The sequence below is a fragment of the Pristis pectinata genome, chromosome 2 (assembly GCF_009764475.1).
Source record: "Pristis pectinata isolate sPriPec2 chromosome 2, sPriPec2.1.pri, whole genome shotgun sequence".
NCBI classification, from domain to species: domain Eukaryota; kingdom Metazoa; phylum Chordata; class Chondrichthyes; order Rhinopristiformes; family Pristidae; genus Pristis; species Pristis pectinata.
The window spans coordinates 84,632,290-84,651,477 of NC_067406.1; the positions used below are offsets into that span (position 1 = coordinate 84,632,290).

Consider the following 19,188-nt stretch of genomic DNA (forward strand, 5'->3'; position numbering starts at 1 on the left):
TGCCAATTACTCACTAAAGATCTGATAGGAGATCAAAACAACCAATGTGGTAATTCATGACCCATAAAGAGATATCACAAGCCTCTATGTACTCAACCTCCCTTGCATCTAATGGTGTTTCAATCTCATCCTACACTTACAATCCAAGTTCTGAAGAAAGCAAAATCTTTGGAAATATCTTAAATTGCTATTTGTATTTAGAACCTCAAATTACAGCATTCCATACTGAAATCACCCCATTTAATAAGCAAGTCACTCACCGAGGTTTTGCACAGTGCCATCAGCCCTATAGTACCACTGTCAAGTTTCATGTCCTCAAGACTAAAAGGTGGTGGAAGGAATAGAGTAATCACAGCCAAACAATGCTATAATCACCTAAAAATCACATGAACATTCAACAGGGATCAACCATGACACCCACCCATCTTCTTAGTTTAAATAAAGCAGTCAGCTACACAGAAAACTATGAAGGGCACATCATTACCACCTTAGATCAAAAGCATTCAACTGGAATTCAGAATTCTAAAATGGGAATCTAATCATGGAACCATTTCATCTAGCACTGGAATCAAAATAGAAAACACCATTTTCATTCTGTGGCAAATCAGGTCAACAAACTAAGCTCACCATTACTCTGATCAGGCCATGTGCAGTACAAGTTCGACTTGGATTCCAGTGGTTTTAGTAGTAACCCAAGAAAAGTTACCAATCACCAAAATATTTTATCTCACAAATAAACTCTGCCTGGCTGGCTGGTTTAGGATTTAGAGAAGAATTTCAACTATGAAGCAGTTTCCCCAACAGGCTCATCAGTCACATTCCCATTTCCATCCACTCCCACAATCTAATGTGATGTAATTCATTGTTGAAACAGTTAAACAAAGTATTACTGAATTTTTAAGTTTAAAAACAAAATAGTTACACTGGGGGTTAATGACATGTCCACTGCAGTGTCGTACTCAGACCTCAGGAAACCATAAAAGCAAGGATAACAATTTCACAAGGATGCTTTCCCGAAAATCAATGCTGCCTAGTGGAATTTTGTTTTTCTTATTAATATTTGTTTAAATGAATTAGACATAGGGGCAGCACAGTTAATAGAGCCACTGCCTCACATCTCCAGTGATCTAAATTCAATCCTGACATCTGGTGCCATCTCTGTGGAGTTTAACATTCTCCCTGTGGCCATGTGGTTTTACTCTGGTCCTCCTGACGCCCAAGACCTGCTGGTTGGTAGGTTATTTGGCCACTGCAAATTCTCATTAGGGTGTAGGTGAGTTGTAGAATCTGGGGGGAGTTGATGGGAATGTGGAGAGAAAAATGGGATTAGTGCACTGATGCTTGATAGTAACTGCAGAATTAGAAAAAAGACCTGTTTCTATGCTTATGACTCAACCATCGTAATGGGGCTTTCCAAGAAAAAAAATAGTAATAAAATGAGCATTAACACTAGGATAAAAGTAACCCAAGAGAAGTTACTAATCACCAAATATAATTTATCTCACAAGCAAGTTCTGCCTAGCTTGCTGGGTAAAAAAAAGGAACCTAATAGTTAGCTTTGAACATACAAAATTTCTGCCAAAGAATTTCTATTGGCAAGTGATTACAATGCAAATGTAGAGGCCAGACAAGAGACTTGCAAGTCCACAAAAAGACCATTACCCAATGAAGGTTAAGATGACAACATGAAGATCCTATCAAGACAAACAGACAAGATAAAAAAAATGGCATTCCCCTTTGGCAGAAGCTTAAAACAGTAACAAAGTTGCATCATACCCAGCAGGAACATAGTCATTAGTTTAAAATTTGTCAGCTACTGACTATATCTTAGATCATAGAGTTTCACAGCACAGAAACAGGCCCTTCAGCCCACTGCATCTGCATCAACCACCATTTTAATTTATCCTCCATTGATCCCAATTTTTTTTATTCCCACACTCCCATCAACTACTCCCAGATTCTACCACTCAGTTACATGCTAGCAGCAATTTACAGTGGCCAATTAACCCACCAACCAGCACACTTTTGGAACTTGGAAGACCCAGAGGAAACTCATACAGTCACAGGGAGAACGTGCAAATTCCACACAGACAGCAGAGGTCAGGACTGAACCTGGGTTGCTGGTACTGAGAGGCAGTACCTGTGCCACTGTCACCCAGCAGTAATTTATAGCGACAATCTTGCTTTGCATTGCTTGTTACATAAAAATTAGTTCTTATTGCCAGTTTTTAATCTGTAGGCAAACCTTTTTAAACAGTAGAAATGCTTCCATCTGAATCAGATCACCACCAGGAATAGCTAGCAATGGTCACTTTATAGTATCAATGTACCAGGACTAATAATTACTGTTTACAACAGAGGGCAAATTCACTTCCATGACATTACAGATTATTGCAAGTACTATTTTTGGTCAAACCACATCACATTAGCCTTCTACTGAAAGTCATCCTCCACCACAGTTTGCAAGTGACACAGCTTAAGAAGAACAGTAGCATTGGGGGAGGGGGGGGAGTGGGCGTTGGTGGTGGAAGGAAGGTTGGAAGTTGGAAGTAGTAGATGATGACAACAGCTCCACACATTTATACAGTGTCTCTGACTCACCAAAATGCAAGTGGATTAGAAACTGAAACCAAGCCAGAATAAGAAAAATCAAAACGAATAAGTGAAAAGCTTGGTTAAAAATTGTTCTAAGGAATATATTAAAGCAACATGGAAAGGCCTAAAGGGGAGAATTCCCAGCCTCAGGGCCTAGTCTGACATGGTGGGAGAAAAATGAAAGTTTGCAAGAGGCTACAATAAAAGAAACACATTGAACTCAAAAGAAATATGTACACAACTACTAAGATTTTAAAATTGAAGCACCTGGGAGCCAATGTAGATGAGCACTCGCAGAACTGATGGGTGGGTGGGATTGGTGCAAGTTAGGATACCCATAGTTGGCTCAAATTTTACTGATCAAGGACATAGCAACAGCAGGATATTTGGGTTAGAATTATACAGCAAGCAAATAGGCCCTTCGGCCCAGCTCATCCATGCCAACCAAGATGCCTGTCTATGTTAGTCCCATTTGCCTGCGTTTGGCCCACATCCCTCTAAACCTTTCCTGTCCACGTACCTGTCCAAAATTCTTTTGTAATTCTACCCACCTCTACCACTTCCTCTGGAAGCTCGTTCCATACACACACCACCCTCAGTGTGAAAAACTTGCTCCTCAGGTCCTCCTTAAATCTTTCCCCTCTCACCTTAAACCTGTGCCCTCTAGTCTTAGACTCCCTGACCCTGGGGAAAATGACTGTGACCATCCACCTTATCTATGCCACTCATGATTTAATAAACCTCCATAAGGTCACCCCTCAGCTTCCTTCACTCCAGGGAAAACAGTCCAGCCCGTCCAGTCTCTCCTTATAACACGAGCCTTCATGTTTGAAGCTTCCCCAGCCCTGGAACTTTGAGTGGCCTTTCTTTCAACCATGTCCCTGTGATTACAACAATGCCATGCCATTGTGTGCTAATCAACACTGAAAGTTCATCTGCCCTTACTGGCCAGGGCCCTTGCGTTAAGAAAGATGCAATCCAGCCTTTCATTCCTCCCCTGCTCCTGATCAAGACTCTGCAATGCTGTACCTCATGGATTTACTTAGTTTTCCTTCTATATTTGGCCAATCCTCAACCATTCCACCTGTACTCATAGAACAGGAGAGTACAGCACAGGAACAGGCCCTTCAGCCTATCTGTGTTGAACGCAATGCCAAATTAAATTAAATCCCTTCTGCCTGCACATGATCCATATCCCTCCATTACTACACATTCATGTGACTATCTAAAAGCCTCTTAAGAGCCACTTTCGTATCCGCTTCCACCACCACCACCCCTGGCAGCCTGTTCTAGACACCCACCACTGTGTGTGAAAAAGACTTAACTCGTAGATCTCCTTTAAACTTTCTCTCCTCACCTTAAACCTATGCCCTCTAGTATTTGACATTTCCACCCTGGGAAAAACATTCTGACTGTCTACCCTATCTGTGCCTCTCAAAATTTTATAAACTTCTATCAGGTCTCCCCTCAGCCTCTGCTGCCTCAGAGAAAACAACCCAAGTTTGTCCAACCTCTCCTTATAGCTAATGCCCTCTAATCCAGGCAGTATCCTGGTGAACCTCTTCTGCACCCTCTCCAAAGCCTCCACACCCTTCCTGTAATGGGGCGACCAGAACTGCACACAATACTCCTCATACTGCCTGACCAAAGTTTATACAGCTGCAACATAACTTCCCAACTTTTATACTCAATGCCCTGAGCAGTGAAGGCAAGTGTGCACACGCCTTCTTTACCACCCTATCAACCCATGTGGCCACTTTCAGGGAGCTATGGACTTGCACCCCTAGATCCCTCTGTACATCATTTCTGCTGCCATTAACCATATACCTTTCCCTTACATTTGACCTCCTGACGTGCAACACCTTACACCGGCCTAGATTAAACTCCATCTGCCATTTCTCTGCTAACTGCTCTGAATCCTTTGACAACCTTCCTCACTGTCCACAACTACTGTTCCCCTGCCAAATTAGATTGAAGCCTCCTCTGCCACACTCGTGGACACTGGATCCATGCGGGTTCAGGTGTAAAGCGTCCATCTTCTCCAGAAAGGGTGCCAGTGATCTGGGAATGGAAAGGTCTCCCTCCTGTCATCATCTCCTCAGCCTTCACCTGACCATATTTAGTTGCTTTATCCTGTTCCACCAACCTTGCCACATCTCTGACAACCTTTTCTACCAAATCTTGGATGTCACTGCTGGGAAGGTCAACATTTATTCCTAATTGCCCTTTAGCTGGTGTTAGTAGGCTGCCTTCTTGAATTCTTGCACTTCTTCTGATGAAGATGCTCCTATGGTGCTGTTAAGGAGGGTGCACCATGATTTAGAACCAGCAATGAAGCATATGGGATGATTAACCTCCGACAACCACAATCATCTTGTTTTATTTGAAATAAGACTCCATCCACTGGAGGGCTTTCCCTCCTTAAACCCATTCAGCAGGGTTCCTTGATGCCACACAAGGTTAAATGCTACCTTGATAGTCAACAACAGTCACTCTCACCCCACCTCTAAAATTCAACACTTTGGTCCATATTTCTACAAAGACTGTAATAAAGTCTGGAGGTGAAATACAAACTAAGCATCAGTGAGTAGGTAATTGGTGATTAAGTGCTGTCTCATTGCAAGTTGATGACCAGCTTCCATCACTTGCTGATAATCAAGAGTAGGCTGATTGGGAGGAAGTTAGGCAGATCAAAACTGTCTGCTTTTTGTGAACAGGACGTACCTGGGCAATTTCCCATGTTGTCAGGTAAATGCTAATGTTGTATTGCTAGTATTGAAACAGCTTGGTTAGAGGCACAGCTAATTTTGAAGCACCTCTTGAGTACTGGACCTGGAAGGTTGTCTTGTCCCATAGCCTTTGCAATATCCATACTCTCAGCTGTATCTTGAGTGAATCAAATTGACTGGAAACTGCCTGCTGTGATGTTGGGGACCTCAGGAAGGAGAGATGCATCACCTATATTTGACACTTCCTGCTGAACATAATTTCAAGTGATTTGCCTTTTCTTTAGCACTCACATGGGTGGCCCTGCCATCATTGAAGACATGATGGAGACCAACGTCTAAAAAGTTAAATTACATCAGTTTGCATAAATTTGAATGAGTACCCCATCTCTGAGCACAGACTTGAGTATATGATGTGGACTAACACTTCAGTGCAATAGTGAGGGTGCACTGCCAAGTCAAGGGCTGGTCATCCTCAACTGCACAACCACAGTATCTGCATTTCCCAGAGTACTTTATTGATTCTAAAGCACTTTGATTCAACTTAAATAGAAATGACTTCTTCCTATATCCATTTCTGAAATTAATTCAGAAAAGATAATGAGTTTGCTAGAAAAGGCAGCACCATCAGTACAAAGTGTTTTTGTGGAAAACAGGAAAGAACCATACATCACAGAAATACAGAACTGCATATGGAGCTACTTTGATCCTTAACATGTCTGCAGAGTGAACTATTATAGTTCTCCACTGACACTAGATGAACCAAGCAGACCAAGATGCACCTGGGTTCAAACCCAAGCCCATGCAGAGCTGGTTAAACTTTATTGAAGCAGCAACAGATGGTTTTGGTGACTATCCAAAAAGTAGCAAAGGATAAATCAGCTCATGATCCATCAGTTAGTGTGGTGCAAATGAGCCAGTGCCGCTGTTCTTGATCATTATCAAACTGCCTAGGACAGGACAGCTGATTTTGGTCAATTTCAAAGAACACTTTAAAAACTGACTCATTATCCATCGCAGCGTTGTTTCGTGGGTCTTTGCCTGTCACCTACCCCAACATGACATCAGTAATGGCACTTCACAAGTTCTGGCTGTGAAGTACTCCAAGGCATCACAAGGGCATGGAAAGCATGAGGAAATGAGATTATGGTATTTCTCAGACCCAACCAGCTTCCTCCCATGTCATAAGAAAATATGGCAAACCTGTAGTGAAAGGGTACAACGAATACTATTTGTAATCCCAATGAGCACCAATGGGTTAAACACAAAAGAGCCAATGTACTCAATCACATCAGGCCTCCCGCACATTATCCTCCCTTGCTCTTCAAATAGTTTGCAGCAGGTTCTTTACAGAAATATTAGAGGTGCATTAAAACAACTCATCCATTAAAAATAAAGTAATTTTTGGAGGAAGGGAACAACATAACGAGACTGTGCCCAGCAATGGCCCATGTTAATAACTACAATGCTCAGCTTGTGGTCTGAAGCAATAACAAACAATAGATTGGATGAACTACTGTACTTCAAGTTGGAGATCTAACAAAGGAACACATTAGTCAAATAGTAGTCTGAGATGGGAGGAATTTGTTGAAAATATCTGCACAGGCATGTTTCTCTTGTAGGTATCTTATCTTTTTTTGGATTCAGTTTGCATCTTTGAACCTTGATAAAATACTGAAGAAGAGTTATACAACTAAACTAAAATGGATTAAGTGTGCAGGGGCTGAAAGTAACTATTATCACCACAAAAATGTAGTGCAATTCTCTCCACCTCCTTCCCTCCAGCCAAAAAAGTGACCCTTTTACTGAGCATGACTGTTTACACACACCCTCATTTTTTGTATGGGTATAGTCAGCCCCTGCAAAACACATACCAGCATTAGAGTTGCCACTGTTAGCAGTTTCAACTTCAGCAGCAGTGCAAGACAAGTCAACTGGCATGTTGCCTCTGGCAACAAAAGCCCACCAGAGCCAATTTTAAAAAAATGCTCAGTATTCATTCTGCCCACACATATCATTCAAGCAACTCTTTTGGAAACAAAGGGCAAAGACAAGTTATCGCATTTCTATTCAGATATATCTCATTGTGACAAATGCGATAATGGAGAGGCTTCCTCAATCCATGTTTTGGTCATGTCAGAGTTTGGAAAAATTCTGGATAGAGGTATTTCAAACTTTTTAAAATAAATTTTAAGCCAAATCCTTTAACTGCATTATTCGGGATTGTTGGAGAAAAAGATACAATTCTGGAGACTTCCGACTTACACATATTGGCCTTCATTTCTCTTATAGCCAGGAGGGCTGTATTGCTTAAATGGAAGGAAACTATTCCCCCTACTCATGCTCAATGGTTATGGGATATGTCATATCTAAATTTAGAGCAACTGTTCTCCTCTATTTCTGGATCTATTCTGAACTTTCAAATATTATGGGGACCTTTTCTGAATTACTTTCAAAAGCACTGATTTGGTGCTAAATGTACAGATATTGGCTAATACTACTATGTCTTTAGGATGTTACTAAACAACTTTGGTTTTGGTAGTGGGGTTAGTTTTTTTTAATAATAAAATTATTCCAACTTATCAATTGATTTTTTTTGTTTATCAATATGAAGCAATGTGATTCCTTGTGTGATTCAATACAATCTATTTTGTAACATTTTCTTTTTTCCTTTGTTTCATGCATTTTGTACTTCTCATTTGAAATTAATAAAAATATTGACAAAGGAAACAAAGGGCAAGGTCTGAAGGCAGAAAGGAAAATGACCAACTTAAGTAACAGAACATCTTCCCCTGGAAATGACCGTGTCATAATTCAGTTCTCTTGACATCATTTCAACAGGAAAGAGTCAGTGATGATGGATAACTATAAATACAAAGATAAAAAAAACTTGCATCTACAGAGCACCTTTTGTGACTTCAGAATGTCCACAGCATATTTACAGGCAACTGTTGGAGTATAATCATTGTTGTAGCCAACATGTGACCAAGCTGCTAAAGGTAGAAGGCTGAAAGCACAATGATGGCCTGTACAGAAGTTCCAATACTGCAGTCCACCTCCAAAGACTGCACAATGCAACTGAACTGCTAATTTATATTTCTGTTCTGGCCATCACGCATTTGAATCACCAAAAGTCCATTGTGGAAAGTACACTTCCAGTGGCAGTTGGACTACTTTATTTTATAGGCTCAACCACCCTCATTACAAACTTACAGAGCAAATGAAATAGAGGTGTGTGTTTGTGTGCATTCACATGTTGCACTAACCTAGATTGTGCACGAAGATTGTTTAGATCACAGCTACAGAGCAGGAGAGGCAGATCTGCAGACTACAAGAGTAAATGCTTAGAACCCTACAGAAAAACTCAAGTTTCAGCTCCTTTCCCAGTTACTCTAGGCCTCTACTTATTAATTTCCTCCAGCTTCCATCTCTTTCATACAATATCTTCTGGTTTCTACCATTATCCCCACTTTTATTTATTTTATTAAGCTTAAGTAATTGAAAGCAGAGTGAACAAGCACAACAGAAAATAACTTTTTCCATACGCATGTTCTTCCCATTAGACCAATACACATTCAACCATTAAAGAAAGCAAACTAGTGAAAGTATTGTCTGCATGCATTGTTATGTTAATGTTATTTTTATAGGTAGTTATAGTGGGTGAGGAACTAGCAATGCAGAGATAATACAGCATTGGTTATGATTGACAATATTTAATTACAAATAAGTCAAATGACACTAAGACACTGCTCAGAAATTCAAATTGTTTTCGATAACACTATCTTGGCATTGTTAAATGGTCGAACATTAATTGGATTTTAGCAGGGAGGTTCAAGTTTCCAGATGTTAATGAGGGTAGTGTTGTTGAGTATCTTCAAAACAATCAAGTTGTCCCTTGATTGTTTGAAGATACTCCACAACACTACCCTCATTAACACAGGAATACAGACATCCAACTACCTATGTGGAAGAGTTAAAATCTTGCATACTTCTGCACTAATTTCCCTTGTCCATATTTATAATAGAACCTGTTTATGTAAATGTATTTTTTTTTAATTTGGTGATTCACAAGATATTGCCATTGTTTATTATACCCAAGCCATTACAAAGGATAGTTAAGAATCAATCCAATTGTTATGGATTGAGAGCTGCACAGTGGTTAGGCTAATTAAGGGTGGCAGATTTTCTTCCCTATGCTTAAACTAGATGGGTTATAACAGTAATCTGGCAATTTCATACTTGCCATTATAAAAATAGTAGTTTTCTAGTCCTGATTTATTTAATCATGTGAATTTAAATATTCCAGTTCCCACTATGAGATCCAAATTTGCCTCTACATCAATGGCTGAGGCCACCATGCACAACTCCCGAAATTGAACCACTATGCTGCATTTACATCCTCCAAGTAAACGCGCTTTAGCCCCATTACTGGAAATCTTACACAAATGAAGCACAAGAAATTTATTTAGGCCAATTCCATTATCAAGGCATAATTAATAAGGGGAAATAAAAACAAATACACAGCAGACTTCAAAACTAGTAAAAAAAAACTTCACATGTGCATCTGGCCAATTATTCCCTCTTGGCCTGGTCAAAAAAAAACTATATTTCCTTTTACTCCTCACATGCATCACAAGCATTTCACTAGTTTAAGACATACATATCTGCCATGCTTAACATTCAGTAGCAGTCAGGAAGTTGCATCGGATGGTGATATTCTTCTCAGTCAGATGTTTAAAATATACAAATTTCATGGTATATCAGAGGGAGAAAGGCCCTTGTAACTCAAGGGTGCTGGATGCCCAACTCCAATTATCTGATTGGTTTGACAGGAAAGAGGGAAAATGATATGTCTGACAGCTACAACTTCATCTCTTGCACATAGCTGAAGCACTACTTAAACAGCCTGTCCTGTCTCAAAGTCCACACTGAAACGCCACAAACCATCTAAGATTTGGCTTCTTGAAGCTGTGGCTCTAGCTTCTGGGATTCAACTTTCAATTATTCAGCTACTGCTTATACTTCTAATCATCCAAGAAAGCTTCACGTAAGAAAACAAAAATTGAGAATGGAAAGGATTTAAGAAGGGCAAGTAGTAATAACTAAATTATTAGCTTCTGTCTTCCAAGTTTTAAACAATTAACTGATACAATGGATGTCATGTATTGGGTTACAGAATACTGACTGACAAATGTCACACTGTGCTCCAACATTGAATAGAGTGGACAAGAACTTCAATCATCAAATGGAAGCCAATATCATGCACATATTACAATACTAATTACCTAATGTAGTCTACAGAGTACATTTTTTTTTGTCACTGCAACCAGTTGGCCAACGTTTGACAAAGGATTTAATAATGTTTAAATTATTATTTAAATATTACTTTAAAACTTCACTTTAGTTACGTGTCTAAAAATGTGTCCAACTCCGATATCATTCCACGTTTGATTTTAATACTTGCAGCAGCTACAAACAAATTTGCTGAAAAATAAACTTCACTTGAAATTTAGAAATTTGCAAATGTGATATTGTATGGAATTACACAATTCCAGTTTCTCAGACTGATAGGCCTCATTTCACAGCAACTCCACAATAATCAATGGTAATTTTATTTATTTATATATATATATATATATATATATATATATATACACACACACACACACAATTCACAAACACAATGTTTTGTGAATTGCTTTGTTCTAATAACTGTATCAATAGATTTACAGAAGAGAATATTTTGCTCTAGAAGAACTAGGCTGGTGACAAAACAATCATGTATTTCTAAACTAGAAGCCAGTGTAGGTCAACAATTTCAGGGGTGGTAAGAAAACAAGTAAGAGTTAGGACTCAAGCTGCAGTTTTGGATGAATTCAAGTTTATGTACAAGGGAAGTCAACCAGATGCATGTTGGAACAGTCAATGTCAGGAGGTTACAAAAGGCATGGATAGGAGTTTTAGCAGCAGTTGAACTGAGCTAATAACAGAATGAAGTGATAGTAAAATTGTCTCCGTGATGGTGTGGATGTGCACTGTGAATCTCATGTAGAGAATAAATATGACACCATGAACTCAAACATTGGTTCAGGGCAGGATAAATCCTGTGGCTATGGAGGTTGTAGCATCAAAGGTAATGACTTCAGTCTTTCCATGATTTAAAGGAAATTTCTGCCCCATTACTACAGGCTCGAAAGAAATGATGGTCAGGCATATGTAGCCAGACCCATCACCCATACAGGAAAATTGATGGATGTATTATAGATTCAAAAGGACTTCCTTCAGCTCAATCTTCACAAACACAAGCCATCCTTCTTGGTTTCTATTGGTACCAATGAAATCCTGCTGAAATTAAACCTGATAAAACAAACTTCAGAATATAATGGGAAAGACAAGTTTGTTTTAAAAAAAGCTTCAGAAATAGCCTATCACCAAGACCACATTCTTCTCTCACTTCACCACTTACACAGTTCTTCTCCCTTCCTGCTGCTAAAACTCCTCACATTGCAGAGTAGCTTTGCCAACGCTTGTGTGTCTCCCTCCTACTTCTTCACAAATACTGACTAGGACAACACAGCCCATGATCCCTCTTGCACAAAGTCACACTTTGTGAAAGATCCCAGCTGTCCCAACAGCTCCAAGATCCTTTAGCTTATTTCAAAATCTCTCTACATTCCACCATATCTCAGTGATCTTTAACTCCACATTCCTGACTACATCTTCCATTTATCCAGTCCACACTATTCGTCACTCTGTACCAGCTTTACTCAACAATGTACTCTTATTGCCCCACCCCCGCACCATCCCAGTTCCATCATTTCCTTTGGTGTTTCCTGCCGGATTCGTTTTTACTATTAATCTTACTGGGAGCATTTTATCCCTCCCTCACTGCATACGTGCAAGCTGGTGTTGAGTGTTAATTGAAAGACTCTAATTCAATCAAGGTTTCCTGCCTAGATTCATATTGTTTTATTTTATTGATGCTGCTGCCAGAAGGCATTGTGGCATTAATTATTTTTATAGATTAACATATATTGCACATCATCCAACTTTTAATTGGGCTCTACCCCGGTCTCTCTTCCCTTCCCTCTCTTTGCCAAACCAATGTGACACAGTCATATGGGGAATAAAATTAGAGCAAGCTGCATTTTTGTGCATTAGGGTGCAAACAATCCTGTCTGCGCCCCAATACACCAAAGAAAATCAGATGAAAAGAACCAAGTTTATAAAATAATAATATTATTTTTATAAAATAATAAAGGCGTAGTTTTTTAAACCTAAACCTTCTTTAGGTTTTTTTTTCCACAGCTACAAAAATAAAATTACAGAAAATAAAGCGCCCGGCTTGATGAGTAAGTTCAGGAGCTCAGTTCGCGAGTACAGGCCCTCAATTTCTCAGCTTCCTCTAACCGTAGGAAGTCTATTCAGCATCGAGGGGCGAGGCAGGCAAGCATCCTATCCTGTCCTATCCTATCCTGTCCTATCCCATCCATTAGGATGGTGGTCTTAACGGAGAACTCATCTCCCAGATCAAGGATATTCCTCGCTTTAAGTAGCAAAAAATAAAAATATTCCAATATAACAGCGCCGCCATTAACACTAGTTAACGGAAAGGAGATTGGGCACATGTCAACCTCGTTGCTAATAAATGAAAATACCAGGCTCTCTTCACCGAAATACTTAAAACGCAATTTTTCCAAGTGAAGTAATTGATTGGGCTGCAATTTTAAAAGAAAAAAACCCTTTCGTCGTTGTCTTGGTTAACAACCCGTCAAGCTAGTTAACGGTATTTCAAATTGCCGAGAAAACAGAAGTCCAGTCACGTTCAGTAGCCTCTCCAGTCGGAGAGAGAAAAAATTACACCTCGTGTGTGGAGAGGGTGGTGGAATAAAAGGAATGCGCACTCACGGGCTTCCTCCCGACGACAGCAGCCATCCCGCTCGCCGCTGGTATCTGGTGTGACCGTGGCTCGGTGCGATGCTGGCGCTGCGCTGCTCTGCTCTCCGCGCCGCTCCTGTCCCGGGACCCGCAGCTTCTCCGCTCGCGCAATATGGCATCCCCGCGCCCCGCACCCCTGCACGGGAGGGTGCGGCCGGATCCACAGCCGCCGCTCGCCAGGCGTTATCCACCTCATGCGGCGAGGTACTTTCGTGCACTCGTTTAGGTCGACTTGCCACGACAAAACCCACGGGCAGCGACCCCGCAAAGCGCCCGTTCGAGCAACTGTTACAGGGCAACAGGGAACGCGCACCCCTCTCGGCGGCACTGACTTACTGTGGTCCACAGGAGGAGGAGGAGATAAACAGATACTTGCATGCCGCTCCTGGAAGTTTAGTGTAGGTGGCTATTTCTCCGCAGTATTTGTTCGGAATTTTAAGTAAAACATTTTACAAAGCACAATATTCAACACGCTACCGCTTAATGTACCATTCAGACCACAAATTTGGACATTCAAATCTTTTTGCTTTGCATCACGGGTGTATGCGTTAACTTCATGGAACACATGCCAAATCGTTCATTCCGTCAATGCAATCATTATCGGTAACGAAACCAAACCTAAGATGCTAGAAATATGAAACAAAAACAGGCAATACCATGTGTGAGTCACACGGAGTCCATCCGTACACTTGAAGCCTTCCATGACCGGCGGACATCACAGGATTTTGGTTGTGTCATCGACTATGCGCATCAAATATTAATTGAACTAGCGTAGAGTTTTAGTTCAAATGGACCACTCGCGGTAATGATGCTTCCTCACTGAGAGTGCGTTTTAGTTTCGTGGGCATGGAGAGAACCGCTCCATTGATCAATTAGAAATAGCACTAGGATAGCAGCCAGTCTCAGATATATATGTAAAGATGCGAATTTTTTATGATTTAAAAATGAATTATAACAGGACTAATGTTAAAGAAATATTTATAGATAATTGATCAATGTGCAAAGTTCAATTTTAAAGAAAAAAAAACTCCAGGATTGAAAGGAAAAAGCACAAATTTGGGCAGGGCTATTGCTCCTGAATGCCAGCTTGAAATCTACAGTTGTAGTCGATAGTCCTTATTGTTAAACACCTCATTAGGACTCACACATGACTAATGAGGATTTGTTTGAGGTACAAAAGAGGCAATTAGTATTCACTATCCCACATGATATTAAGGAATCAGCTATTTCAAAGAGGGAACTTAGAACTGTGACAAGAATAAGATCAAAACATGCAGAATAATATTGTTTTTATGTCTAATTTCAGAGTCATACAGCACTGAAACAGGCCCTTTGGCCTACTATGTCCATACTGAGCACTAAGTACCCATCTTTACTAATCCCATTTTCGAGTACTTGACCTCTAGGCTTCTATGCCTTGATGATTCAAGTGCTTCCAGAGATACTTAAGTGTTGTGAGAGTCTCTGCACCCACCACTCTCCGACAGGCAGTGAGTTCCAGATTCTAACCACCATATGGCTGAAAAAAAGACTTCCTCAGATCCCCTTTAAACCTCTTATATTTCTTAAACCTATGCCCTCTTGACTTTTGCTATGGGGAAAAGTTTCCAACTAAAAGTTTCTACCCTATCTAAGCCCTTCATACAACAAACCCAGCCTATCCTCATAAATGAAATTGCCTGGCACAGGCATCATTCTGGTGAAATCTCCTCTGCACTCTCTCCAGCACAATCACATCCTTTTAGCTTTGCAACCAAAACTGCACAAAATGCTCCAGCTTGTACCATAACCTTCCTACTCTTACGTTTTATGCCCCAGCTAATGAAGGCAAGTATCCCATATGCCTTCTTACTCATCTATGCAAATACTTAACACACCATCCATAAAAGGTGCATTTAGCTAAAGATATAATCCCAATAATCCCAGATATCAGACCTAATATTTAAACCTGACTGGTCCTACAATTTGATCCTGAACAGTTACCCTTATTCTACCCACATGGACTTTTTTCCCCCCAGAACTGATGCCAATACTCCAACTCACAGTATGCCACATTCACCTATCACTCTTCTGCTTGCTGACCTTCAATGTCTCCTGTTTAAACAACACATCAATCTTAAAACTCTCACCTTTAGTTTCAAGATCCTGAAGTTTTCCCTTCCTCATTGTGATCTCTTCAGCACCATCACCCTTCAATTTTAGCCTTTTGATCAACCCCAGATTTAATCATTCTACCATTAGAGGTTGTGCCCTCAGCTACCAAGGAGATCTCTCTCCCTCTCACACCACTGGTGTACGTCTTTCCTTAAATAAATATTCCTCAAATCCTACCATTATAACCAACCTTTTGATCATTTGTCCTGATTAGAACAGTGAGAAAAGTAAGAGCAAATATTGTCAGGGCAAGTTTTGATTAACAATGCTTTTGCAGTGCCTAGTATTGCATTTTACTATATTAAAGGTGGCATTTAAATATAATCTATAATTCTTGTTACCACACTCTTGTTAGAAGATCTTCAGTACAAGTCTTCCCAGAGACTTCAGTACACCGTCGAGGTAGAAACCTCATTGCAGTATTGAGTGGGCACAGTTGAAATTACTAAAATAAATATTTCAACTTTGATCAGTTATGCTATACAAGCAATTTTGCTTCAAGTGTGCATTATACTCCACTTCCAAATCTAGCTTCATTATTGTTAATGGAGCTGAATTTCAGAAGCAGTGGAACTGAATTTCAGAAACAAGTACCCACACACAGCTGCTCCTATTATTGTATATTTAGTGCTGTCAGCTGAGGTTGAATTTCTACTCCATTTTAGGCTGAGACATTAAACCAAGGATCCAAATGGTTTATTACATTTATACTGTTGCACTGGCAGTATCAGCAAACAAGTCCTAAGGCTAGAGTGCCATCTGAATTAATATGTAACCTTTGCACATAAAGTCTAATACTAATCTACTAAACCAAGAGACTTCCCTACTATCCTAATGCTCAGCACAATATCCTGTGCAGCAATAGGTTTGAATGTTGTACTCATGTCACTCTTGTAGTACAAGCTTATTTCATAAATTCTAAGTATCAAGACGACAGACCTGGCAGAAAAATTAAAGTCTACCAATAACAATCCCTGCTCTCTCATATGCCTTGGAAACCTGGACTATCTACAGGCATACTGAGAAAACACTATAAATGCTATCTCTGCAAAATCCACCAAATTTACTGGAAGGACAAGTGAACCAACATCAGTATTCTTCCCCAGACTAAAACCCCCAATTCTGAAGCCTTAGTTACATTCATTCAGCTAAGCTGGGCAGACCACATCATCTACATGCTTAACACAAGACTCCCAAAAAAACATACCTCATTCCATGCTCTGTTAATGGGTAGAGATTGAGGAAGCCAGAGGAGAAGGTTCAAGGATGTGGTCAAAACCTCCTTGAAGCCCCCACTGACTCCTGTGAATCTCTAGCCCACAACTGCCTCAAAGTGGAGGAGGAGCATTCAGAATAGTATTGAGAACCTCAAGACCATACATTAGGAGCACACAGAGGCTCTGTGTAAGCTGCAGAAAGAGCACACTGCCTCACAAAATACTCACTGCCCACCTCATCAGGCACCACCTGCCCCATCTGTGAAAGGGTCTGCACCCACATTGACCTCATTCGCTACTGCAGAACCAACAAAATAGGAGCAAAATCAAACTGCTGGAGGAACTCAGCGGGTGTAGCAGTTTCTGTGGGGGTAAAGGAATTGTCAACATTTTGAGTCTCAACCTAAAACATCAACAGTTCCTTTCCGCCCACAGATGCTGCTTGATCTGTGGAATTCCCCCAGCAAGTTTGTTCTTATGCTCCAGATTCCAGGATCTGCAGTCTCTTGCTTTCACTCCTGTCTTATTGGTGACACAAGTAATTTTTGTTCCAGAGGAACTGCCTAAGGTGCTTTATACGTGTAGGACATAGAACTCAAGAAAAATCAAAAATAATAGTAAGCAATATTACTTAGAATTTTGATGGCATTCAAGCATAGATCTAAATTCTATCAAGGAATTGAATAGAAAATGGGGAAAGACGTCAAAAATAAAAAGTTCTTTGAATGCTATTGCAATTATGACAGCTGTGTGTTAAAATCTATCTGTATATAGGAGATGTATTCTTAAAAAAAACTGGTTTATAATCTCACATATGGAGCACATTTTAAAGTTGATTCTTTTTTAAAAGATGACCCTTAGCATTAATTTTGTACCAATGATTTGCTGCAGTCTCAAATATCGATGGATCCATAATATTTGGGTCCAAGATGAAGGCAAAAAGCTTTTAACCACCATTCATCTATTCAATTAGAAATGCTGTATTTTATACATCTGGAGCATCACATCACCCAGAAGCTTCACACTGCATATGGTACTGAAGATTTCAGCCTACAATTGTACTGAAGGCAAAAATAAGTCTTAAGTAACTATTCTGAAACTCCAAGATTAGATTATGATTATCTGATCATTATCAAATCGCTTTTTGTGGGATATTGCTGTGCACACAGTGGTTGTTGCAATTCTTCATCATAACAATCACAATAGCTCAAAAGTATTTCATTAATAATATGTTTTGCAATATCTTCAGCTTGTGAAAAATACCAAATGAATACAATTCTTTTACTTCATGATGATTGAGACTCCCATCAAATTGTTGAATGAGATTTGATAAGGTAGCAAATAAATCATAATTTAATTTTATTCCTCCCTAAAATGTACCAGTCAGGAACCACCAAATACTATAACATCAGGCCCTCAGAATTATTCTTCTTTTCCAGCCACTCCATAATTTCTAACTTAAAGCTCAAGTTGTCACTATGAATTAAATTTACATTATTAAATATAGAAAACTGATGTTTTAAAAATCAATATATTTATCTGTAAATCAATTATTGGTTAAAATTGACTGGATTAATTTTCCTAAGACCTACTATTATTCTTTTTAGGATTTCCTTTTCAGAGCTAGCAAGGTCCACTTAGATTTGTGGTTGCAGTGTTAAAGGTGCAGAGGTGCTATTGAATGCAAACCTGGTGCCCTCAATGTTTGGCTGGGATAAGGAGGGGCTTCCATTTGAACAGGGCATTAGTATACTTTGCTGTTGCTTTCTTCAATACATCTCAGGCTTGTAGACATGTAAAACTAAATGGGCTAATGCATTCCTCTAGCCTGATATGGGCAAAATTCCAGAAGTTAACAGGTGCTTTACTTATAGTTGATTGGCAATGGACTGCTTTATTTTACTGTAATGAAATAAACGTTTCAGAAACCTCTTGATCCTTGATTACAATAACAACTGTTTAAAAAAATTGTCAGCTCAGCAATGGTATAGCTCCAAAAACTCACCACCATCTCATCACAAGATTATTTGTAACTTAGTAAAGACATCTAGATGTCTTTAAGCATCTCAGACATTGACTTGGTTTCAAGTTGCCTCCATTCACCAAAACAGATAATCGAACACAAGAATCAAACACAAGAATCATAATTAGAAATGCAACTGACTGTAATTAAAATTAATGCAATTCAAATTAAATGTAATTATTAAATAGCAGATGTATGACTAAATGGGAGTTTTGAATTACAATTTGGACAATAATGAAATACAATAATAGAAAAAGAATTTGTACAACATAGTTAACAAAGAGAAGGATAGTAAAACTTCAGGAGAATGTTGTTAGGTTGGTGAAATAGGGAGGTGTTCAATTTTACCTGCATCATGTAAGTATAAGGTGATTTAATTTGGTAGAAAGAAACAGAAAAGGCAATATAAAACAAATTATAACATTTTAAGGGGAATGCAGGAATTGAAGAGACCTATGGGTGACTGTTCAAAAGTGTTTGAAGGAGGCTGGCAAGTCAAAAAGATTGTTAAAAAGGCACACAAGATCCTTTCCTT

The 19,188-nt window shown here is 39.5% G+C and overlaps 1 protein-coding gene across 7 annotated transcripts in view; it reads right to left on the reverse strand.

Moving 5' to 3' along the window:
* Positions 1-14,142, reverse strand: part of LOC127567540 (septin-11) — a 70,206-nt gene extending 56,064 nt beyond the window's left edge. For 5 of the 7 annotated variants that reach the window (XR_007955902.1, XM_052010555.1, XM_052010554.1 and 2 more), the window contains exon 1: positions 13,916-14,142. Coding sequence is in view for 6 of the 7 variants with exons in the window: in XM_052010555.1 (XP_051866515.1) it covers positions 13,916-13,975 (60 nt within the window). In the remaining variant the exon portion in view is untranslated. Of the gene's footprint in view, positions 1-13,229; positions 13,403-13,915 lie in introns of those variants that run through there. The other 2 variants (XM_052010558.1, XM_052010559.1) reach the window with 1 other exon arrangement.
* Positions 14,143-19,188: the final 5,046 nt, after the last annotated feature.